This window comes from Erpetoichthys calabaricus, chromosome 12 (genome assembly GCF_900747795.2).
Source record: "Erpetoichthys calabaricus chromosome 12, fErpCal1.3, whole genome shotgun sequence".
NCBI lineage: Eukaryota > Metazoa > Chordata > Cladistia > Polypteriformes > Polypteridae > Erpetoichthys > Erpetoichthys calabaricus.
Genome location: NC_041405.2, coordinates 108,711,113 through 108,734,000, shown reverse-complemented (window position 1 = coordinate 108,734,000; position 22,888 = coordinate 108,711,113). Strand labels below are relative to the sequence as shown.

General features: G+C 40.9%; 2 protein-coding genes across 9 annotated transcripts in view; one reads left to right on the top strand and one right to left on the bottom strand.

Moving 5' to 3' along the window:
- sybl1 (synaptobrevin-like 1) overlaps positions 1-22,888 on the bottom strand; it is a 307,369-nt gene that overhangs the window by 28,997 nt on the left and 255,484 nt on the right. The gene's annotated exons all lie outside the window — the stretch shown is intronic.
- The window catches only part of LOC114662494 (mitochondrial fission factor), a 45,071-nt gene that overhangs the window by 14,010 nt on the left and 8,173 nt on the right, over positions 1-22,888 (top strand). For 2 of the 8 annotated variants that reach the window (XM_028815987.2, XM_051935193.1), the window contains 5 exons: positions 477-628; positions 2,143-2,228; positions 3,093-3,251; positions 6,269-6,337; positions 8,107-8,182. In XM_028815987.2, coding sequence (XP_028671820.1) covers positions 477-628; positions 2,143-2,228; positions 3,093-3,251; positions 6,269-6,337; positions 8,107-8,182 — 542 coding nt within the window. The remainder of the gene's footprint in view (positions 1-476; positions 629-2,142; positions 2,229-3,092; positions 3,252-6,268; positions 6,338-8,106; positions 8,183-22,888) is intronic. The other 6 variants (XM_051935196.1, XM_051935195.1, XM_051935197.1 and 3 more) reach the window with 6 other exon arrangements.

The window sequence follows — 22,888 nt, the reverse complement described above, 5'->3', positions numbered from 1 at the left end:
ATGCACAGGGAGAGACTGAACACGTGCGGAAATCATCAGCGCGTACGAACCGGAAGGGAAACTGGCTTGTTCATCACCCGAGTGTGTGATCGTGAACAGATGCAAAAGTTTGGCAAACTTTTTGGTCGTAACCTGATTTGTACGTGCTCCAAGACGTTCGTGACCCGAGGTTCCACTGTACATTTGGAAACCCATGCAATATGAACATGCACAACCAAATCTTTATTAAATCTTCAATTTGATAAGGTATGATTTATAAAATGAGGGTTCAGGTATAACAAATTCCATTGAACAGATTTTGCATACATTTTAGGGACACACAGTGTGTGTGCTTTCTTGCATATACAACATATGAAAATGCCGAAGATTTTTGAAAAGTTTGAAAATAGTTATTTGCCAAATTTTGCTTCTGGTTTTAACATAAATCCTGTGTCAGTAATTATTACAGTATTTTATGTTTTTGATTTACTTTTAAGCAGATATCTCATATGGAAATTTCAGACCTCCGTTTTTTACAAAATCTTCTACCAAATGTTTGATTCCAGCCACTGATCTCCACTATCCACCTCTTCTACAAATACATAGGGATCAAAAATCCAAAGACTGGAACAGAAGAAATGCAAGAGAGGTAATTTTTCTCTGAAATGACTTTTTTTTTTAACACATTATCCTAGACCTGCATTGACCTTTTAATTTTCTGTCTCCAGCCAATATTTTGGACTTTGATTTTGGCCTAGGAAGACACGTCAAAGAAATGTGTGTAATAAATAATTAAAATGTGACGGTTAAATTAATGCCTTTTAGAATTCTATTGTTTGAATAAAACATTATTTAAATAACTTAAAAGAGATAAACATTTTAAAAAGATGGGCTGGACTCCTTTAATATTGAGACATACAACATTTTCAAAGCAGTAGAGTCCTTATCTGGGAAGTAATGGAGCTAGGGCACCTTTTCTTGATATTTCATAAGCTTGATGAAATGTAAAAGATTACGTAATATTCTAGCCCAACAATATCTAGTTTTGTTTTATTCACTGTCCATTTTTTAAAGTGGTCACACTGGAACTCATACTGCACCAGTGTGTTTATACTTCTACAAGAGAAGAAAACATGTAAGTAATTCTGTATAATGTAGGTTGTATCTATTTTGAGATATTCTCTTAGAAAAAAATTTTCTATGGAAATGTATACATGGAAATATGAATTTCTTTAAAGTTGGGTACATTTCTAAGTAGATACCTTTGCAGTATAATATTCTCGATCATAGTGCCACAAATTATTTTGTTTTCCCATTACTGATATGGTGGTCCTGATTGCCAAGGAACATGGTTTTACAAGTGCAGCATCTTACATCATCAGTGCAAACCCCTAAAAACCAGCGCATGATTTGGGTAGAAAACTCAAACGAATGTAGTGCAAAATACTTTCTCGAATTCCTGGTTTCTCAACTTTCAGTTTTCCCTCTGACTTTGAATTCTGATTAGCAATTGGGGTTTGGTGCAAAAGGTTTTGTCTTCATGATTTCGATTTGTTTCTGGTTTTGACTACGCTTCATCTCCTGGTCCTGTCACAGCCTTCACCTGACTGTCAGATGGAGATGGAATTTTCTCAGTTCTTTCCTAGTCCAACAGACTTTGCTATTCCTGTCCTCCTTGAGAACTTACCTCTAGGACTTTGCACAGACAGGACTTGTCAACTACTGGCAATCCTCATTTACCAATATAGCCTCTGCTCACCCTTTCCTTGTCATGTGCTACTATGGTGCACTGCCCCATCTAGCTTCACCGTGCACACAAGATAATCCCTTGCTTGTGTTACTCACATTTAGTTGACTTTTTTACCTTGTAAATGAAAATATGAAAAATATGAGTTTAGTGAATTACACAGAATTCTGCCATAATTTGTATATATTCCAGGTTTCACTCCACCTTTATATAAGTGAAAAATATTTTGATGTTAAAATTAGTCTCATATGGTCTCAAGTGTAGTAACAAAGGTAAATGAGTATATGGGATTACTGTATATAATTACACCTTCGTATAATAAATAACATTGTTTAGTTCTTTTGATGTGTACTTTCATAAATAAATACACATATGTGCAGTTCTCACAGCTTATCTTTTGTCTCTGGTTTATTAAGGTATCCCTTCGCAGAACACAAAGTGAGAGTACCTTCAGTAAGACACCATTAGGGCTTTGTGAAGCTCTAAAACAACAACAGAATCTGTAAGTATACATGTCAAAATAGTAGTGCTAATTTTCAGTGGAGTAGCATCATTGGCTTTAAATATGACATAGTGTAAAGACAAATGTCCTTTTTCATAGATAACGTGCTACACATAAACTGCTCTGACAGATGAGCGGTGTCTGCCTCTTTCTGTGAAAAAACTCTTCATAAAAACATTAAACCTGTTAAATGAGAATGTTTTAAACCTCATGATGAAGGATGAATTCCCATGTGCAATAACTATCAATCATAATTTTATACTTTCTAAACAACCTCTTAAACAGAACTAAGGGGCTAGCCAAATGCTAAAAGACCATAAATGATACGTATTTGTGTTCGACAACTTCTATAAGCTTCCAATGCTGCTTTTAAATTCATAAATATTACTGTGGAAATGAGAAAACATAACAATTAGTTAAAAATATCAGCTAAAAGAAAAGTTCTAGTTATAGGAAAAAAACCAGATGGATTTACCTGTTTTTAATATTGTTAATCTCATGTCATCGTCTATCTGATATTCTTTACTTGTTGTCATGCTGATGTTCAGAATTCATATTTTTATCAATTTTATAAATTGTAAGGATACAGGTGTAAACTGCCCAGTTTCATCTTGGACTTTAATCTGCAACTTTGAAAATAAATTCTTAAGTGTCTGCATTTTATAACAAAGAAGCAAGTAAATTGCTTTAAAAGTAAACACATAACTTACTACAGGGAACACAGTGCTATAAACTGTGTGTGATAAACACAATTACATAAATTGGCACTCAAAAATCATTCTTCATTCAGGATTTCATATATTGGATATACAATTTTCACACCCAGTTTTACATCCACCAATATATTTATGTTTGTAAACACAGCAGAAGCCTGAAGCCGGTGAACTCTGCATCAATCCACACCACTACAGAACCTGACCAAAATCTCCTGTCAGCCCATCGTGTTCACCACCTTGCTAAATATTTGTGGCAGCATGCCTTACAGCGTCTTCTGCAAGCCTTCAATCAAACATTAGCTAAAAGGTGACTTCCCACTGCATGGCTTCTCTATCAAAGTGTTATTGTATCATTGTCTACAGTGGCACAATAAAGCAAATTTAATGTACAGTAAATATATAAAACATCTACACACCCTTGCCAAAATCACAGGTTTTGTGTAATAAAAAAATGAAACCAAGAGAAATCCTGTCAGAACTGATTCCACCTTTACTGCAAAATTGTAAAGAAAGTGAAAAAAACAGAAACTGTTCAGTGAAAAAGGAAAATAAATCATACAAAAAATTTAATATAATTGAAGCACCTTTTGAGTTTATTACAGCACTCAGTCTTTTGGGGTAAGAGTCTGGCACATCTGGACCTTTCGACTTTTGCCCACTCCTCCTTGCAAAAAATTTCCATATCTGTCAAAGTACAATTGCATCTCCTACAGTTTTCTTCAGGTCACTCCACAGATTTTCAGTTGGATTAAGGTCTGGGCTCTGGCTGGGCCATTCCTGAACATTGATCTTCCTTTGATGAAGCCATTCCTCAGTTAATTTTGAGGTATGCTTTGGGTCGTTGTTATGCTGAAATGTGAATTTCCTCTTCATCTTCACCTTCCTAGCAGATGCTTGAAGGTTTCATGCAAAAATAGACTGATATTTGGAGCTATTTGTGATTAACTCCACCTTGATTATAGCCCCAGTTCCAGTTGAAGAAATGTAACCCCAAAGCATGACTTTGCCACCAGCATGCTTCACTGTGGGTATGGTGTTCTTTTGATGATGTGCTGTGTTATTTTTGTACCAGACATACCTTTTGTAGTTATGGCCAAATTGTTCAACTTGGTCTAATCAGACCATAACATATTTTTCCACATGGGTGTGGGAGACTGGGTGTACCTTTTTTCAAAGTTTAGCTGGACATGGATGTTGTTCTTTGTGAGAAAAGGCTTTTGTCTTGCTACCCTACCCCAAAACCCAGACATGAGAAGAATACAACCGGTTGTTGTCACATGTAGGGAACAACAGGCACTTGTCATGAAATCCTGAAGCTCCTTTAATGTTGCTGTAGGCCTCTTGGTGGCCTCCCTCACCGGTTTTCTCCTTGTCTTCTCATCAGTCTTGAATGGACATCCAGATTTTGGTAGAGTCACTGCTGAGCCATATTTTCTCCAATTGTTGATGAATTGTTGATTGTTGATTGATTGCTGATTATTATTCACCATGCTTCATGTGATTTTTAATGCTTTGAATACTTTTTTGTTCCCCTGTCCTGATTGATACCTTTCGATGATGAGATCTCATTCATGTTTTAAAAGCTCTTTGCAGAACATGGCTTTTGGAGTACTGTACGTTGCAACCAAGAGGATATCAGAATAATCCTACTGCAACAGCCAAACTTTATGTGAGGTGTACACTAACTACTATTTGAGATAAGACTTATTGTGATTGGTTGTTTCTGAACTCAGCCACATCCTTGATAATAAAAGGGTGTGCACACTAATGCAACCAGGTGTTTGTATGATTTTGTTTTTCCTTTTTTCACTAAACAGTTTCTGATTTGTTTTCACCTTCTTTTCATACAATGGCAATTTTGTACTAAAGTTCGGAAAAAGTTCTGACATGATATGTCTTGTTATAATTTTTTTGTTACACAAAATCTGTGATTTTGTCATGGGTGTGTAGACATTTTAAATATACTGTACTAAGCATATTATGATGGGTATTTATTGTCTATAAGTATAAAAACTTGTTTTAATAAAGTTACAGTTTGTCTTAAGTCTGAAATATTGCAATGGTCCAAAACATAGAAATTGATGCTGAAAATAAAAGTATAAATAAATATCAAAATGGAGACAAATTGAAAAAATAAAAATAAGAAGTCCAAACAGAATAAGAATATGAAAAATTAAGACTGTAAACAAAAATCAATAGGGACACAGAAAAAATTGAGCTTAGTATATGAACAGCTGAATTTTCTATTTCAAGACTAGTTAGTCTTAAGAGAAGAGTTCCTTTTATCAGTTCAGTTTAATTTATTTTTCAGGTTCATTTACATAACATATTTAAATATATTTTCATTTGCATCCATCAGTACACAGATAAATACAGCAGTAATATTCTAGTAACACAGTATGCCAACAAGTATTGTCCAAAGTCCCAAATTAGTGAAACTTATTAAAAGTCTTTGATACACACAATTATCTTTAAAGACAAGCATTTCTTATTTATAGATTCTTAAAGATATAAAATATGTTTACATATAATTATTTGACCAAGGGACTGATTTACTATCAGGGCATTCTGGGTGCGTGCCCAGGGATCTGACATAACAAGGGGAGTCTAACGCACTACGAACCCCAGCCCCCATGCACCCTGCCCCCAACTGCTCACTAATGCTGTTAAGTATTTGCAAGTCAAAGTGATTAAGGAGGTCAAAGAAGCCACTGAGTCTATATCTAAATATAAGGTGAGAAATACTGCACTGCATTAAATGATCCATTGTCCGCATGCAGCATTGTTAAGAGTAATCAATTCCCTGTTAAAGGGCTACGTTACTAAGGGGCCTGTGCAGTCCTAGTTAGACCTTAATCTTATCATTCCCTTGGTTATTATTTAGAACCTGATAGGTACCGAACATCTTAGTAACACAGGAAAGGCATATCCATAACACTCATAAATTCATTTAAAAATAATAAACACACTTAGGGGTATACTTTGGTGTTTTTCAGTAAAACACCATGATCAGCAAAAAGTAGACAGTCTTGGACATCACATTGCAACCTGTGGATTCTTCCTTTCCCAAATATGACTTGTTAAATTGCATATTTTATATCAATTTAACTATTATTTCAGTTATGTTGTTTATACAAATATTAGAAAATCTATAATAAGAAACCATGTTTATCAACTTTGGTGTAGTGTGATTTTTTTTCCATTTTCTGTGCTGGTAAATTTTAAATATGATTTTGAATTGCAGTATGTCTATTTCAGTTTTGTCTGTTATATTATTTTTGCCTATTAAACAGGGCACAACATATGTCTTAATTATTTTCATAGGTATGGTTTTCCAAAAGGCACTTTGTATGAAAATACACGCCATTCATTTTCTGAAAATGTCAGGAAAAGGTAAAACAAATTTTGCTTATGTTGAAAATTTAATGTACAGTATACATACAAATATTAATATAGACTACCATACTATGACCAATCAATATAGCTTAATTTTATTTATTGTTACAGTCAAGCCTTTCATTAGCAGCTCCTACAGCAAGATAGCAGCAATATCTAATGATTGGAGTGTCAGTTTTTGTGGCCTTCTATCATTATCTTAAAATTAAATCATCCTCCTTATCATTGGTTTAATGCCCACTGATGACCTACAGTATATCACATCCTTTATAGACAGATAGTACTTTATTTCACTCAATGGGAAATTTAACTTTTACGTAAGATCAAGAAATATATAGGATAACATACAATAACAACAATGCCCTCAAACACACACAATAATTATAAAAAAGAAGAAAAAACTTCTCAATTGGCCAAAGATAACAGAGCAGTAACAGTAAGGCATTACTGAAACATTATCAAAGCATATTGTCATAGGTATAAAGTGGCCCCAGTAGCATTTATTGACAGACTTCTGTTGAATAATTATGGTAATTGGCTGAAAGCACTCAGTGCCTTTACCCGTAATTTAATAACCTGGTTATTCACAGAAACCTGGTTTCTAAAATGCCATGAAATCACTTATTCCAGTTAAAGAAACCAGGTTAACACACATAGATTTCTTTGTTAGTATCCCAGTTATTTGGCCATGTAAACCCATAACTAGGTTACAGTTAATGGATTTTGTAGTCCATGCATGTCTTTTGCACTATTTTCATCTGTTTATGTGTTTGCTTTGCCAATGCAGTTAGCAGCCATAGGTATAATAAATTTCCTGAGACACTTGCTCGGACAATCACATTATTCCTTCTCCTGCTTGAAATAATCTGTCTGAATATTTCAGAAATCGCCAAATTTATGTTGATGTCCAAAGTTTAATTTGCAAAGTGTAATTACATCAGAACATTTTAGAAAAACATAAAAGTAAATGAACTGCATTATTGATTGCTCGCTCCATGGACATTTGTGCATATCTTTGTGCAAATAAAGAAATGTTCCACATTCTCATCTGGGCTCCATGACTGCCTTCTTTGAAAACAGAGGAAAGTTTTTTCCACAACAATTCTCACAAACTGTGGTCTGCTGGACAGATAGTCTGCTGTCTGTGATACCATAGACTCATCTACTTCCATATTAATGAGCTTACCCCTTACCAGGAATGGGTGGATGGTATTGAAGTGACTGGAATAATCAAAAAAATAATCCTTATAATGCTGTCAGCTATGGTTATATGGGAATTACTGTAGTCTTCACCCGATAAGCAAACTGCAGTGGATCCAAGTGGTCTTTTATAAGAAGACTCATATAGTTCATGACCAGACTTTCAAAGGTGTTCAGGATGTGGGGCTTTTATTACCACTCTTTTTCCTCTCTGTCAGACAAACAGGTTCTCTGGTTAGGTGAAATGGAGCTGCTTAGGTCCTCAGGATTGCAGTGTATGAGTACGTGTAGCAGCTGATTACAAGATTACTTTTAATTTCTCAGTGTCTCTTATATTTTTGGATGTTGCAGATGTAACATAGCCTTCAGATTCTCTTCGCCTTCCCTGTGATTTCTGTAAAGTTTAAGGCTGCTGTCTCATACAGTGATCATATAAAATTTTGTTGAAGATCTTAATACAAGTATTGTTCTTGAATTAGAAAACCTTAAATGACTTCCTGGCTTCGACCGTATGGATAAGAAATGTTACTCTAAAAGGTAAAAGGCCTTTTATTTCTCTGTCCTAGTAGCAATCTTGACTCTGGAGTTGCTATTGAACAAGAAGATGTCAGTCCTGTGGATATCATTGCACTGAAAAGACAGGTAAGATGAGTTAAATCAGTTCACAAATTTTCAAACAACTTGTAAGCCAAAGTAATTTTACAGATATCTTCCATTTTATTTACTAATTTACTATCACATTTGAAATACTAAAACATTTCCTTTTTTTCAGAACATAAATAAAATTTCATTTATATAAAGTAATACTAGCATTTTACACTAAGTATCTCATATTACAGGGGACTTATATGGTAATTACACCACAATTATCGGCCTTACTGCTATGTAACAAGGCATTAATGATAAGCTAACAGGTTTTATTTCAAAATGGCCCAATTTTTAAAGGCTGTTAATATATCATAGTTGGACTTTTGAGGATGACACTTTTTAGAATAGCTTCTGTAATGCAGTTATTTATTTGAAAAGGTCTCTTTTTAATGCTAATTTTTTGTCTAGCATCAATCCTTTTTTTATATTCATCTTTTCTGTTTTTCAAATTTTAATGACTTATTTTTATAAGCTTTACCTTATCTTCTGGATCTTCGGAATAGCTGTTCTGTATTTTGGGATCGTCCAGCTGACCATTTCCATTTCCTTGCTCCTTTCACATCATTTTGAAAAACTACTTGTTGCTACAAAAGTACCATGAATAAACCAGCAGTTTAACGGCAGCTATGCATTTTTGGCATTCTGGTATACATAGTGTCCATAATTTACATATTTAATTTTTGTTATAAACCACTATATGCTTATTACATTTTATTTTTTGAACTGCATGAAGTTTGGGATAGGTTGACAACCTCACGTTAGCATCGGGAGTACCTTCTGAAAGTCCTGGGATTCTTACTCCTAAGTTCTCTGTGTCATATTCAGCTACATTATGTCTGCATCTTTGATGGTCATAAACCCCAGATGGCTCTTATGCTGCCTGATTTCCATGATGTGGCACAGGTAGTGAATCTTCTGTTCCACCTGAGAACCTTCTTTTGTTAACTGATGATGTAGAGAAAATTATTCTGGTACCATCATGCCCTTTTTTATTTTAGTATCCTCAGAATTACTACTTCTAGCACAATTTAAACACATATACTCTTTGTGACTGTTGTCCTCCACAAGTACATGGAGTACTTCTCTAGTAATTAGTGTCGACTCTTCTAGTGAAATCTGGACCATGATATATACCTTCTCTTTCTGCCCTAGATACACCTTGATAGTTGTGCAGCTTTTAAGGAAATCCATCCATTCCATCCTCTTCCGCTTATCCGAGATCGGGTCGTGGGGGCAGCAGCTTGAGCAGAGATGCCCAGACTAGCTCTTCCGGGGGAATCCCGAGGCGTTCCCAGGCCAGCTGGGAGACATAGTCCCTCCAGTGTGTCCTGGGTCTTCCCCGGGACCTCCTCCCAGTTAGACGTGCCCGGAACACCTCACCAGGGAGGCATCCTGGAGGCATCCTGATCAGATGCCCGAGCCACCTCATCTGACTCCTGCAGAGGAGCAGCGGCTCTACTCTGAGCCCCTCCCGGATGACTGAGCTTCTCACCCTGTCTTTAAGGGAAAGCCCAGACACCCTGCAGAGGAAACTCATTTCAGCCGCTTGTATTCACGATCTCGTTCTTTCAGTCACTACCCATAGCTCATGACCATAGGTGAGGGTAGGAACGTAGATCGACTGGTAAATTGAGAACTTTGCCTTACGGCTGAGCTCCTTTTTCACCACGACAGACCGATGCAGAGCCCGCATCACTGTGGACGCCGCACCAATCTGCCTGTCGATCTCACGCTCCATTCTTCCCTCACTCATGAACAAGAAGACCCTGAGATACTTGAACTCCTCCACTTTGGGCAGGATCTCGTCCCCAACCCTGAGAGGGCACTCCACCCTTTTCCGGCTAAGGACCATGGTCTCGGATTTGGAGGTACTGATTCACATCCCAGCCGCTTCACACTCAGCTGCAAACCAAACCAGAGAGAGCTGACAATCACAGCCTGATGAAGCAAACAGGAAACTCATCATCTGCAAAAAGCAGTGACTCAATCCTGAGTCCACCAAACCGGACCCCCTTAACACCCTGGCTGCGCCTAGAAATTCTGTCCATAAAAGTTATGAACAGAATCGGTGACAAAGGGCAGCCCTGGCGGAGTCCAACTGTCACTGGAAACGGGTTCGACTTACTACTAGAAATGCGGACCAAGCTCTGACACCGGTTGTACAGGGGCCGAACAGCCCTTATCAGGGGGTCTGGTACCCCATACTCCTGGAGCACCCCCCACAGGATTCCTCGAGGGACACGGTCAAACGCCTTTTCCATGTCCACAAAACACATGTAGCCTGATTGGGCAAACTCCCATGCACCCTCCAGGACCCTGCTAAGGGTGTAGTGCTGGTCCACTGTTCCACGACCAGAATGAAAACCACACTGTTCCTCCTGAATCCGAGATTTGACTATCTGACGGACCCTCCTCTCCAGGACCCCCAAATAGACTTTTCCAGGTAGGCTGAGGAGTGTGATCCCTCTGTAGTTGGAACACACCCTCTTGTCCCCCTTCTTAAAAAGAGGGACCACCACCCCGGTCTGCCAATCCAGAGGCACTGTCCCTGATGTCCATGCGATGTTGCAGAGGTGTGTCAACCAAGACAGTCCTACAACATCCAGAGCCTTGAGGAAATCCGGGTATATTTCATCCACCCACGGGGCCCTGCCACCAAGGAGTTTTTTGACTACCTCAGTGACCTCAGTCCCAGAGATGGGGGAGCCCACTTCCAAGTCCCCAGGCTGTACTTCCTCATTGGAAGGCATGTTAGTGGGATTGAGGAGGTCTTCGAAGCACTCCCCCCACCGACCCACAACGTCCCGAGTCGAGGTCAGCAGCGCACCATCCCCACCATATACAGTGTTGACACTGCACTGCTTCCCCCTCCTGAGATGCCGGATGGTGGACCAGAATCTCCTCGAAGCCGTCCGAAAGTCGTTCTCCATGGTTTCCCCAAACTCCTCCCATGCCTGAGTTTTTGCCTCCGCGACCACCGAAGCCACATTCCGCTTGGCCTGCCGGTACCTATTAGCTGCCTCCAGAGTCCCACAGAACAAAAGGGTCCTGTAGGACTCCTTCTTCAGCTTGACGGCATCCCTCACCGCCGCTGTCCACCATCGGGTTCGGGGATTGCCGCCACCACAGGCACCGACCACCTTACGGCCACAGCTCCGGTCAGCCGCCACAACAATAGAGGCACGGAACATGGCCCATTCGGACTCAATGTCCCCCACCTCCCTCGGGACGTGGTTGAAGTTCTGCTGGAGGTGGGAGTTGAAGCTACTTCTGACAGGGGACTCTGCCAGACGTTCCCAGCAGACCCTCACAACACGTTTTGGCCTACCAGGCCTGACTGGCATCCTCCCCCACCATCGAAGCCAATTCACCACCAGGTGGTGATCAGTTGACAGCTCTGCCCCTCTCTTCACCCGAGTGTCCAAGACATGTGGCCGCAAGTCGACGACACGACCACAAAGTCGATCATCGAACTGAGGCCTAGGGTGTCCTGGTGCCAAGCGCACATATGAACACCCCTATGCTTGAACATGGAGTTCGTTATGGACAATCCGTGATGAGCACAGAAGTCCAATAACAAAACACCACTCGGGTTCAGATTGGGGGGGCCATTCCTCCCAATCACGCCCTTCCAGGTCTCACTGTCATTGCCCACGTGAGCATTGAAGTCTCCCAGCAGTACGAGGGAGTCCCCAGAAGGTATGTCCTCTAGCATCTCCTCCAGGGACTCCAAAAAGGGTGGGTACTCCAAACTGCTGTTCGGCACATACGCAAAAACAACAGTTAGTACCCGTCCCCCCACCAGAAGGCGGTGGGAGACTACCCTCTTGTCCACTGGGGTAAACCCCAATGAACAGGCTCCAAGTCGGGGGGCAAGAAATATGCCCACACCCGCTCGGCGCCTCTCACCGGGAGCAACTACAGAGTGGTAGAGAGTCCAGCCCCTCTCAAGGAGATTGGTTCCAGAGTCCAAGCTGTGCTTCGAGGTGAGCCCAACTATATCTAGCCGGAACCTCTCGACCTCACACACTAGCTCAGGCTCCTTCCCCTTCAGAGAGGTGACATTCCACGTCCCAAGAGCCAGCTTCTGTAGGCAAGGATCGGACCGCCAAGGTCCCCGCCTTTGGCCACCACCCAAATCCCACTGCACCCGACCTCCTTTGCCCCTCCCGTAGGTGGTGAGCCCATGGGAAGTTTTAAGGAAATACATATTAGTATTACCACTCTTTAATGTATTTGGCATTAAATTCCATTCTGGAAGAACTGGAAAAGAAAGAAAGATTGGATAGCATCTTAGCAAGTTTTAGAATTTTGTTTGATTTGTAGTTTTCAATATTCCCATCAATAATGAGTAAATTATCTTTGAAGGAAATTCCTATTATGTTCAAGATTTCTTGTTTTCCTATAGTTTATTATTATGAGGAGGAGTTTGCATGTTCCCTCCTTGTCTTCTATGTTTTTTCCTCAGACTACTCAGAATTTCTTCTGATATCCCATATCCCAAAGATACAGTTGTGCTTGAAAGTTTGTGAACCCTTTAGAATTTTCAATATTTCTGCATAAATATGACCTAAAACATCATCAGATTTTCACTCAAGTCCTAAAAGTAGATAAAGAGAAACCAGTTAAACAAATGAGACAAAAATATTATACTTGGTCATTTATTTATTAAGGAAAATGATTGAATATTACATAATTGTGAGTGGCAAAAGTATGTGAACCTTTGCTTTCAGTATCTGGTGTGACCCCCCTTTGCAGGCAACTAAACGTTTCCGGTAACTGTTGATCAGTCCTGCACACCGGCTTAGAAAACTTTTAGCCCATTCCTCCGTACAGAACAGCTTCAACTCTGGGATGTTGGCGGGTTTCCTCACATTAACTGCTCGCTTCAGGTCCTTCCACAACATTTCGATTGGATTAAGGTCAGGACTTTGACTTGGCCATTCCAAAACATTAACTTTATTCTTCTTTAACCATTCTTTGGTAGAATGACTTGTGTGCTTAGGGTCGTTGTCTTGTTGCATGACCCACCTTCTCTTGAGATTTAGTTCATGGACAGATGTCCTGACATTTTCCTTTAGAATTCTCTGATATAATTCAGAATTCATTGTTCCGTCAATGAAGGCAAGCCGTCCTGGCCCAGATGCAGCAAAACTGTCCCAAACCATGATACTACCACCACCATGTTTCACAGATGGGATAAGGTTCTTATGCTGGAATGCGGTGTTTTCCTTTCTTTAAACATAACGCTTTTCATTTAAACCAAAAAGTTCTATTTTTGTGTCATCTGTCCACAAAACATTCTTCCAATAATAATAATAATAATTCATTATATTTATGCTTTTTTCAGTACAGTACTCAAAGCGCTATCCACACAGGGAGGAACCGGGAAGCGAATCCACAATTTCCCCTTGGGATTAATAAAGTATCTATCTGTCTGTCTGTCTGTCTGTCTGTCTGTCTGTCTGTCTGTCTGTCTGTCTGTCTGTCTATCTATCTATCTATCTATCTATCTATCTATCTATCTATCTATCTATCTATCTATCTATCTATCTATCTATCTATCTATCTATCTATCTATCTATCTATCTATCTATCTATCTTGCAGCACTACCACTGCACCACCTGTGAGGATAGCCTTCTGGTTTGTCCACGTCATCTTTAGCAAACTGCAGACGAGCAGCAATGTTTTTTTTTTGGAGAGCAGTGGCTTTCTCCTTCCAACCCTGCCACGCACACCATTGTTGTTCAGTGTTCTCCTGATGGTGGACTCATGAACATGGACATTAGCCAATGTGACAAGAGGCCTTCAGTTGCTTAGAAGTTACCCTGGGGTCCTTTGTGGCCTCGACGACCATTACACGCCTTGCTCTTGGAGTGATCTTTGTTGGTCTACCACTCCTGGGGAGGGTAACAATGGTCTTGAATTTACTCCATTTGTACACAATCTGTCTGACTGTGGAGTGGTGGAGTCCAAACTCTTTAGAGATGGTTTTGTAACCTTTTCCAACCTGACAAGCATCAACAACTCTTTTTCTGAGGTCCTCAGAAATCTCCTTTGTTCGTGCCATGATACACTTCCACAAACATGTGTTGTGAAGAGCAGACTTTGATAGATCCCTGTTCTTTAAATAACACAGGGTGCCCACTCACACCTGATTGTCATCCCATTGATTGAAAACACCTGACTCGAATTTCACCTTCAAGCTAACTGCTAATCCTAGAGGTTCACATACTTTTGCCACTCACAAATATGTAATATTCGATCATTTTCCTTAATAAATAAATGACCAAGTATAATATTTTTGTCTCACTTGTTTAACTGGTTCATCTTTAACTACTTTTAGGACTTGAGTGAAAATCTGATGATGTTTTAAGTTATATTTATGCATAAATATAGAATTTCAGATTTTCTTCTGATATCCCACTGTTGTGATTTGAGATTTTGCATATAACTTGATAAATATTTTGTATGTCTTTATTTGTAATTTAGGCAAAGCAATGTAATTTAGTGTTACTTTGGAGAGAGGCATTCGTGTTTGCCCCCCCTTTACGACTGAGTCTTGTTGAATTTTACGACAGAGTTGGGGGAAGGGGGTGCTTGACACGGTTGTTTCTCTGCTAGAGTCTTTCAACCCCCTCGCAAGGAAGCCAGGTTGCCTAACTGGCAAACTTTAGCTCAACAAATGGTTTTGGGGGATGGCAAGTATTAAGATGTTCTATTTCCCCATTGGTCTGAGGTATGCTTGTTTGGAATTGGCTTTTCTCAGACACCTTTAAGTACTATGATGCTCTATTGGCTGTAGGGGTTGGACAGAACATCTATAAATTTACTTGCTTAACCTCACACTATCTCTCTTACTAATATCTGAAAGAAGCATCTCTTACTAACCTCTGATGATGAAGACAACACAATGGAGACCACAGTTTAGCAGCCATATTGGAACAGGCATACGGCCTGTTCTGAAGAAAGCTGAGCACCAATGATGCCTTAACTAGAGGCATTTTAAATAAGTACAAGTCTGTGTGCCGCCTGAAACTACACATCACCATGTAATCAGGTTGTATGGTTGCCAATATTCAAATGTACTTTGCATATTGTTATCATTTATGATTATTATCAATAATACATTATTTTATGTGTAACTTAACGCCTGCTTGTCTTTTTACTACATATAATTGCCTGAGGTTATAGATATAGAAGGGAAGGTGGGGATAAGTTATATACTGTAATACCTTATAAACAGTGGTAAGTCTGTGAGATTAGGCATTCTGACAAAGGCTACATATTAACTTTTTTAGGGCTAATTTTTTTTTGTTTCTTTTCTCCCAGGGCTGAATATTTTTCCAAAAACTAACTTTTTTTAAAAAAAGAACACAAAGCAATTGAAATCAACAAAAAATATTTCCTTTTGACAAATGTTACTGTCTTGCATGTTGTTTGAGCCTGCGTACTGTATGATTTCACATACATATCACATACAATTTACACAGCAAAGTCCTGCAAAGTCTGATCTCGCTCAAAGCAGCCAATTTCAGTCATTGCCACATTGTACTGCTTACAATATGTGTTGCTTTAGTGCCTACTTTTCAATTGTCTGTTGCTGCACTTTCTCACATATATTGTTAGTGTGTACTGTAGAGAGACAAGTCACCCGTTTGCCAACGTGCCATGCCACTGCCACCAAGTTTTCTGCCCGCATGAAAACCGTATTGTCACCTCTTTTCATCTTCAGCCTGTCTGGCTTCAACTGTGAAGCCATGTGTATCCTGTTCACCCTCACTGTGCCACAAGCTCCAATTCCTCTGCTCTGTAGCTCCATGAACAATTCTGGGCATGTATAAAAATTGTCCAAATGTACACAACATGACCCAAATGTTCATAGCCCTGAAGCAGCTCTAGCACAACCTGACTTGTCAAGGGACAGTTCTCTCTTTGAAAGAAATACTTTCCTGTATATGTGATTACTTTCAGGCAGAAACCAGTGTTTGCTTCTGACAGTACAAAATCCTTTATGCCATACTTTGTGGGCTTGTCTGGCATATATTTGCAGAAAAAAAGGTGTCCCTTTTATTTTATCATAGATTCATGCACAGACAAATCACAGCCAGGCTGATAAAATTGTTTCTATGTTGGTTGCACAATGTCAAGCAGGGGCTGAACTTTATGCATGACGTTATAGCCTGGCTCACCCCATGGGATTTGCTTCTGTTTATTACAGAAATGAATAAAACTTTGCAGCATCACGTACCTATCATCACACTGCATAACCTGTCCAAAGCCACCAGGGGACAAAGCACATTTGGACCAATGCTCCCTGAAGTTATATCACCAGTTCTGTCCCATCTCTATTTGTAATGCCACAGCGCGCTTCATCTCGTCTTTTGTTGTGGGTTTCCACTTTGAAAAACAAGAATGTGATGCAAGCGCAGCCCGCGATTCAAAAAAATTTCTCTGCCTACCTTTTTGTCTCGTCTGACAGTAGCTGAAAAGCAGCATCAGGAGAGAGCAGCCTGAAGTAGTTCAGCAGCTGGTGATCTGTCGTGTCCAACAGCAAGCTATGCCGTCTTGTGAAGTCCGGTAGGTAGTTCGGCTCCCATGGATCAATGTCTGTGTATTCCTCCCATGCGAACCTTGCCGTAGATGCATCGGCTGCGCGAATGCGCTCAGCTGGCAGCAGACCAGCTGGCACGGCATCGGCTGGTGTCCGATCAGCTGATGCCGGCTTCTCACTCTCTTGTTCTATCTCCTGATCACAGTCAATAAAAACCGATTCTGAAAAATCACAGTCCGACTCCGCGATAATGCGCAAAACATTGTCTGCCGAGTGTTTTCTTTTCTGCACTCGCTTCGCTCCCTTGTGACATGTCGATGCCATCTTACCATTGTTTACATTTCGCAACTCACGCACACGCAAGGATTAGTTGCAGAGTCAACGAGTCTAGCATTCCTCCAAGCACAGAAGGAATACTTGCGACGTGACAGTAAGTTTTGTCGCCATTAACAGCTGATTGTCGCCCTCTATCCCTGGATGTCGACTTTTGTCGACATTCGCCCTCAACCCCTCCTGTTGAAAAAAGTCGACATCCGCCCTAAAAGAGTTAATAATACAATAGGGGAAAGTAGAGCAATATATTACTCTACCAAGACAAAACACCCACATATCCCAAAAATGCGTTAGATTAATTGGCAAATATAAATTATCTCCATGCCCTGATGAAGTGGTGACTTGTGTAGATGTGTTTCCTGTCATGAGCCTAGTGCTGCAGGGATAAGCACCAAAACATCAAAACCTGAAATGGATAGGCAGTGTAATAAATTAAAAGATGGATATCATATGTTATGCTGTCTTAGAAGTGTATATGCACAAAGAGAGCGATAGAGAGAATGAAATTTCATTGCCTTATTAAAAATGCCTCATAAACAAGTACAGTATTTTTCAAAAATAAATTTCACAAATTTCATTTTATAGTTTAGTAACTGAAACTTATGACAACTGATCTGTGATACTCAAACACATGTAAGATTTTTAATGAAACTTAATACATGAAATGCAGCATTGTGTAAGAAAGTGGTTGATGCATCAGTCATGCTTCATAATTACATTCAGCATGTACACATCTTCAAGAAGTGTTCCAAGGTAGGTAGAGTAGGCATGCTACAGGAGAAAAACACCTGCAGTGAGATTAAAGATATAGTTGTTCAGGGAAATTACCACTTAGCAGTGTAGCTAACTAGTCATTAAGTCATCTGTACTTCTTCATTTAATGACGCCTCTTGCTGTGCTGCTTAGATTATGTTAGTTTTTTATTTTCCATACAGTCTTGAAACAAAGATGGAATTTCTTTTTTTTCTGCAAACCAGCACTCATGATTACTTCAGTTTTTTTGAAGACAGAATAAAAAGAAAACCTGAATCAACCTAATCACTCAAATTATTGTTGTAATGAACAGTAGTACCTCATTATAGGCATAGACTCTACTCTCTGTGACCTTGAACTGGATAGGAGGGCTAGAAAATTGATGGATGGTTAATTGCTCATTGAATTGAGAACTTTTCTACAACAAAAAATATCAGGCAGTGTACTGTAGGTGTCTTGTGTTACTTAACCTTTTGTTGCCCTTCACCTTTGTGCAATTTTCAGAAACATGGTGCTTTGAAGTGTCAGGCAATGCCAGGATACAATATTTAAAGTGCGACTTCTCATTTAAAATAAAATAAAAATATAGGTAATTGAACCAATAAACACTTAAGTAATTTTGTAAAGAACAGCTCCACATAGGTTCTTCTCTTCTTCTGAGTTTGAAATAAGAAGTACTTTATGTAGTTCTTGAAGGATTGTGTCAACATGCATCTGCAAAGGAAAAAAAAAGGTTGAAGATTATTTCCATATTGAAAATGAAAGATGATAAGGGAAACATTGTTTTATCTGTGTTGCCTTCATCACGTGTGTAACTTAAAAGGAAACAGCAAGTAATATATACTTTATGTACTTTGTGTACTGTATGTATATGGCAACATTTATCTATCTATAAATTAATAAAATGTGTGTATATATATATATAGTGGGGCAAAAAAGTATTTAGTCAGCCACCAATTGTGCAAGTTCTCCCACTTAAAAAGATGAGAGAGGCCTGTAATTTTCATCATAGGTATACCTCAACTATGAGAGACAAAATGAGAAAAAAAAAATCCAGAAAATCACATTGTCTGATTTTTGAAGAATTTATTTGCAAATTATGGTGGAAAAAAAGTATTTGGTCAATAACAAAAGTTCATCTCAATACTTTGTTATATACCCTTTGTTGGCAATGACAGAGGTCAAACGTTTTCTGTAAGTCTTCACAAGGTTTTGACACACTGTTGCTGGTATTTTGGCCCATTCCTCCATGCAGATCTCCTCTAGAGCAGTGATGTTTTGGGGCTGTCGCTGGGCAACACGGACTTTCAACTCCTTCCAAAGATTTTCTATGGGGTTGAGATCTGGAGACTGGCTAGGCCACTCCAGGACCTTGAAATGCTTCTTACGAAGCCACCCCTTCGTTACCCGGGCAGTGTGTTTGGGATCATTGTCATGCTGAAAGACCCAGCCACGTTTCATCTTCAATGCCCTTGCTGATGGAAGGAGGTTTTCACTCAAAATCTGACGATACATGGCCCCATTCATTCTTTCCTTTACACGGATCAGTCGTCCTGGTCCCTTTGCAGAAAAACAGCCCCAAAGCATGATGTTTCCACCCCCATGCTTTACAGTAGGTATGGTGTTCTTTGGATGCAACTCAGCATTCTTTCTCCTCCAAACACAACGAGTACAGTTTTTACCAAAAAGTTCTATTTTGGTTTCATCTGACCATATGACATTCTCCCAATCCTCTTCTGGATCATCCAAATGCTCTCTAGGAAACTTCAGATGGGCCTGCACATGTACTGGCTTAAGCAGGGGGACACGTCTGGCACTGCAGGATTTGAGTCCCTGGCGGCGTAGTGTGTTACTGATGGTAGCCTTTGTTACTTTGGTCCCAGCTCTCTGCAGGTCATTCACTAGGTCCCCCCGTGTCGTTCTGGGATTTTTGCTCACCGATCTTGTGATCATTTTGACCCCACGGGGTAAGATCTTGTGTGGAGCCCCAGATTGAGGGAGATTATCAGTGGCCTTGTATGTCTTCCATTTTCTAATAATTGCTCCCACAGTTGATTTCTTCACACCAAGCTGCTTACCTATTGCAGATTCAGTCTTCCCAGCCTGGTGCAGGTCTACAATTTTGTATCTGGTGTCCTTTGACAGCTCTTTGGTCTTGGCCATAGTGGAGTTTGGAGTGTGACTGTTTGAGGTTGTGGACAGGTGTCTTTTATATTGATAACGAGTTCAAACAGGTGCCATTAATACAGGTAACGAGTGGAGGACAGAGGAGCCTCTTACAGAAGAAGTTAAAGGTCTGTGAGAGCCAAAAACCTTGCTTATTTGTAGGTGACCAAATACTTATTTTCCACCATAATTTGCAAATAAATTCTTTAAAATCAGACAATGTGATTTTCTGGATTTTTTTTTCTCATTTTGTCTCTCATAGTTGAGTGTATACCTATGATGAAAATTGCAGGCCTCTCTCATCTTTTTAAGTGGGAGAACTTGCACAATTGGTGGCTGACTAAATACTTTTTTGCCCCACTGTATGTATATATATATTGTAAATAAGAGTCAAGACACGCATAAAGGGTTGGGGTTTCCGGCCCCGTATACTGTCAAAATTGTAACTCAAAATAATTATACGCTCAAACATGCGTCCAGCCAAGAACATCATCCCTTCGCAGAGGGGAACATAAATAAGGTGGGACTGGAAGCTGGTGACTGGAATGCTGGGAGGAACCGAGGTTTTTTTATGGGTAGATGATGTCATCAAGTCAGGCCAGAGGAAGGGATGGAAATGCGGAAGTGGCTACGGGTGGATTAAATGGCATCCTGAGAACATTTAAGGCACCGCTGTGTCTGGCTTTCTGCGGGAACAAGAGAAAGAAAGGTTAGTGCCCTGTCTCCATCCCCTGGCAGACTGTTGTACGCTGCTCATTGGGTCTTTCCGCGGCCCCCTAGATGCGCGTGCGTGACATGACCCCCCCTTCAGCCCAGACCCGTCGGGTCGGGTGGCCTGAACCGAGAGGCCGTGGACCTGGGAGAGAGCATCAGCATTGGCCTGCAGGTTACCCCGACAATAAGTGACGGTAAACTTGTAAGGCTGAAGGTTCAAAAACCACCTGGTGACCCGGGGGTTCGTTTCCTTGTGGACAGCCATCCACTGGAGGGTGGCATGGTCCATCACTAGGGTGAACTCCCGACCCAACAGATAGTACCTCAGGTGAGTTACTGCCCACTTGATGGCCAAGGCTTCCCGCTCCATCGCAGCATATCTCGTCTCCCGGTCCAACAGTTTCCGGCTCAGGTAAATTACAGGGTGCTCGACACCGTCGATGCTCTGGCTCAGTATGGCGCCAAGACCTGTGTCCGAAGCATCGGTCTGGAGGACAAAAGGGAGAGAAAAGTCAGGGGTTCTCAATACTGGTGCCATGGTCAGGGCCAACTTTAGGTCACTAAATGCTTGTTCTGTTAGGTGATCCCATACCACATGCAAAGGGGCCCTCTTCTTTGTCAGATTGGTCAAGGGTGTGGCCCTCTCGGAGAAACGAGGTACAAACCGGCGGTAGTAGCTCGCTAACCCCAAGAAAGCTTGCCCTTGTTTCTTGATAGTCGGACGGGGCCATTCTAGGATGGTCTTAATTTTAGAGCATTGTGGTTTTACCACTCCTCCACCCACCAGGTAGCCTAAATATTTGGCCTCAGTTAATCCGAAGTAACACTTGCGCGGATTAATGCGGAGGCCGGCTTTTGCTAGCGTTAAGAGAACGGCATAAACCTGCAGGATATGTTCCTCCCAAGTGCTAGAATAGATGACTACATCATCCAGGTAGGCAGCACAATAGGACTGGTGGACTTTTAGCAGTCTGTCTACCAGAAGTTGGAAGGTTGCTGGCACTCCATGCAGCCCAAATGGGAGAACCTTATACTGCCAATGCCCACTAGGGGTGCTGAAGGCTGTCTTTTCCTTGGCGGATGCCGTCACAGGAATTTGCCAGTATCCTTTTGTCATGTCAAGGGTAGTCAAATACTGAGCTGTACCCAGGCGCTCAATAAGCTCGTCTACACGAGGCATGGAGTAGGCATCAAACTTGGAGATCTGGTTCAGACGTCTAAAGTCATTACAGAATCTCCATGAGCCGTCGGGCTTAGAAACGAGGATGATGGGACTGGACCAGGGGCTGTGACTTTCCTCAATTACATCCAACGCAAGCATTTTTCCACCTTGGCTCGTTTTGCTTCCGGGAGTCTATAGGGGCGTTCCCGCACTACCCTCCCCGGGTCAGTCACGATATCGTGTTCAATCAGCGAGGTGCGTCCTGGTGTCTCACTGACTACTTCCGGAACGAACAGGATGACTGACTCTAGCTCCTGTCTTTGGGTGGCCGTCAAATCGGGTCTGAGGTTAAGGTCTACTTTTTGTGAGAAAAGGGAGAGGGAGTTCCCTGGGAGAGGATAGTCTTCCCGGTCTCTCCAGGGTTTCAGCAAGTTGACATGGTATATCCTCTATACCTCTCGCTCGGTCGACGATTTGGTTGTTTCACCAGATAGTCGACGAGCCCTTTCCTCTCTTTCACCTCGTAAGGGCCCAGCCAATGAGCCAATAATTTAGAGTGGGAAGTAGGCACCAGTACCATTACACGATCCCCCGGCTGGAACTCCCGGAGGGTGGTGTTTCGGTTATAATGACGCGCCTGCGCTGCTTGAGCCTTTGACATGTGTTCTTTTAACAGAGGCCGAACCTTCTCTAATCGTTCGCGCAGTTGCGCGACGTATTCCAAAATATTGGAGGAGGGAAGTGCCTCTCCTTCCCATCCTTCTTTAAGTAAATCTAATATTCCCCGGGGTTGGCGGCCATATAACAACTCAAAGGGGGAAAACCCCGTAGAGGCTTGTGGCACCTCCCGGTAAGCAAACAGGACCAGAGGTAAAAGTTGATCCCAGTTCCTACCGTCCGTGTCGACTACCTTGCGGAGCATCTGTTTGAGGGTCTGGTTAAATTGTACCACTAACCCATCCGTCTGAGGATGATACACAGACGTTTTTAGATGCTTAATACGGAGTAACTTGGCAA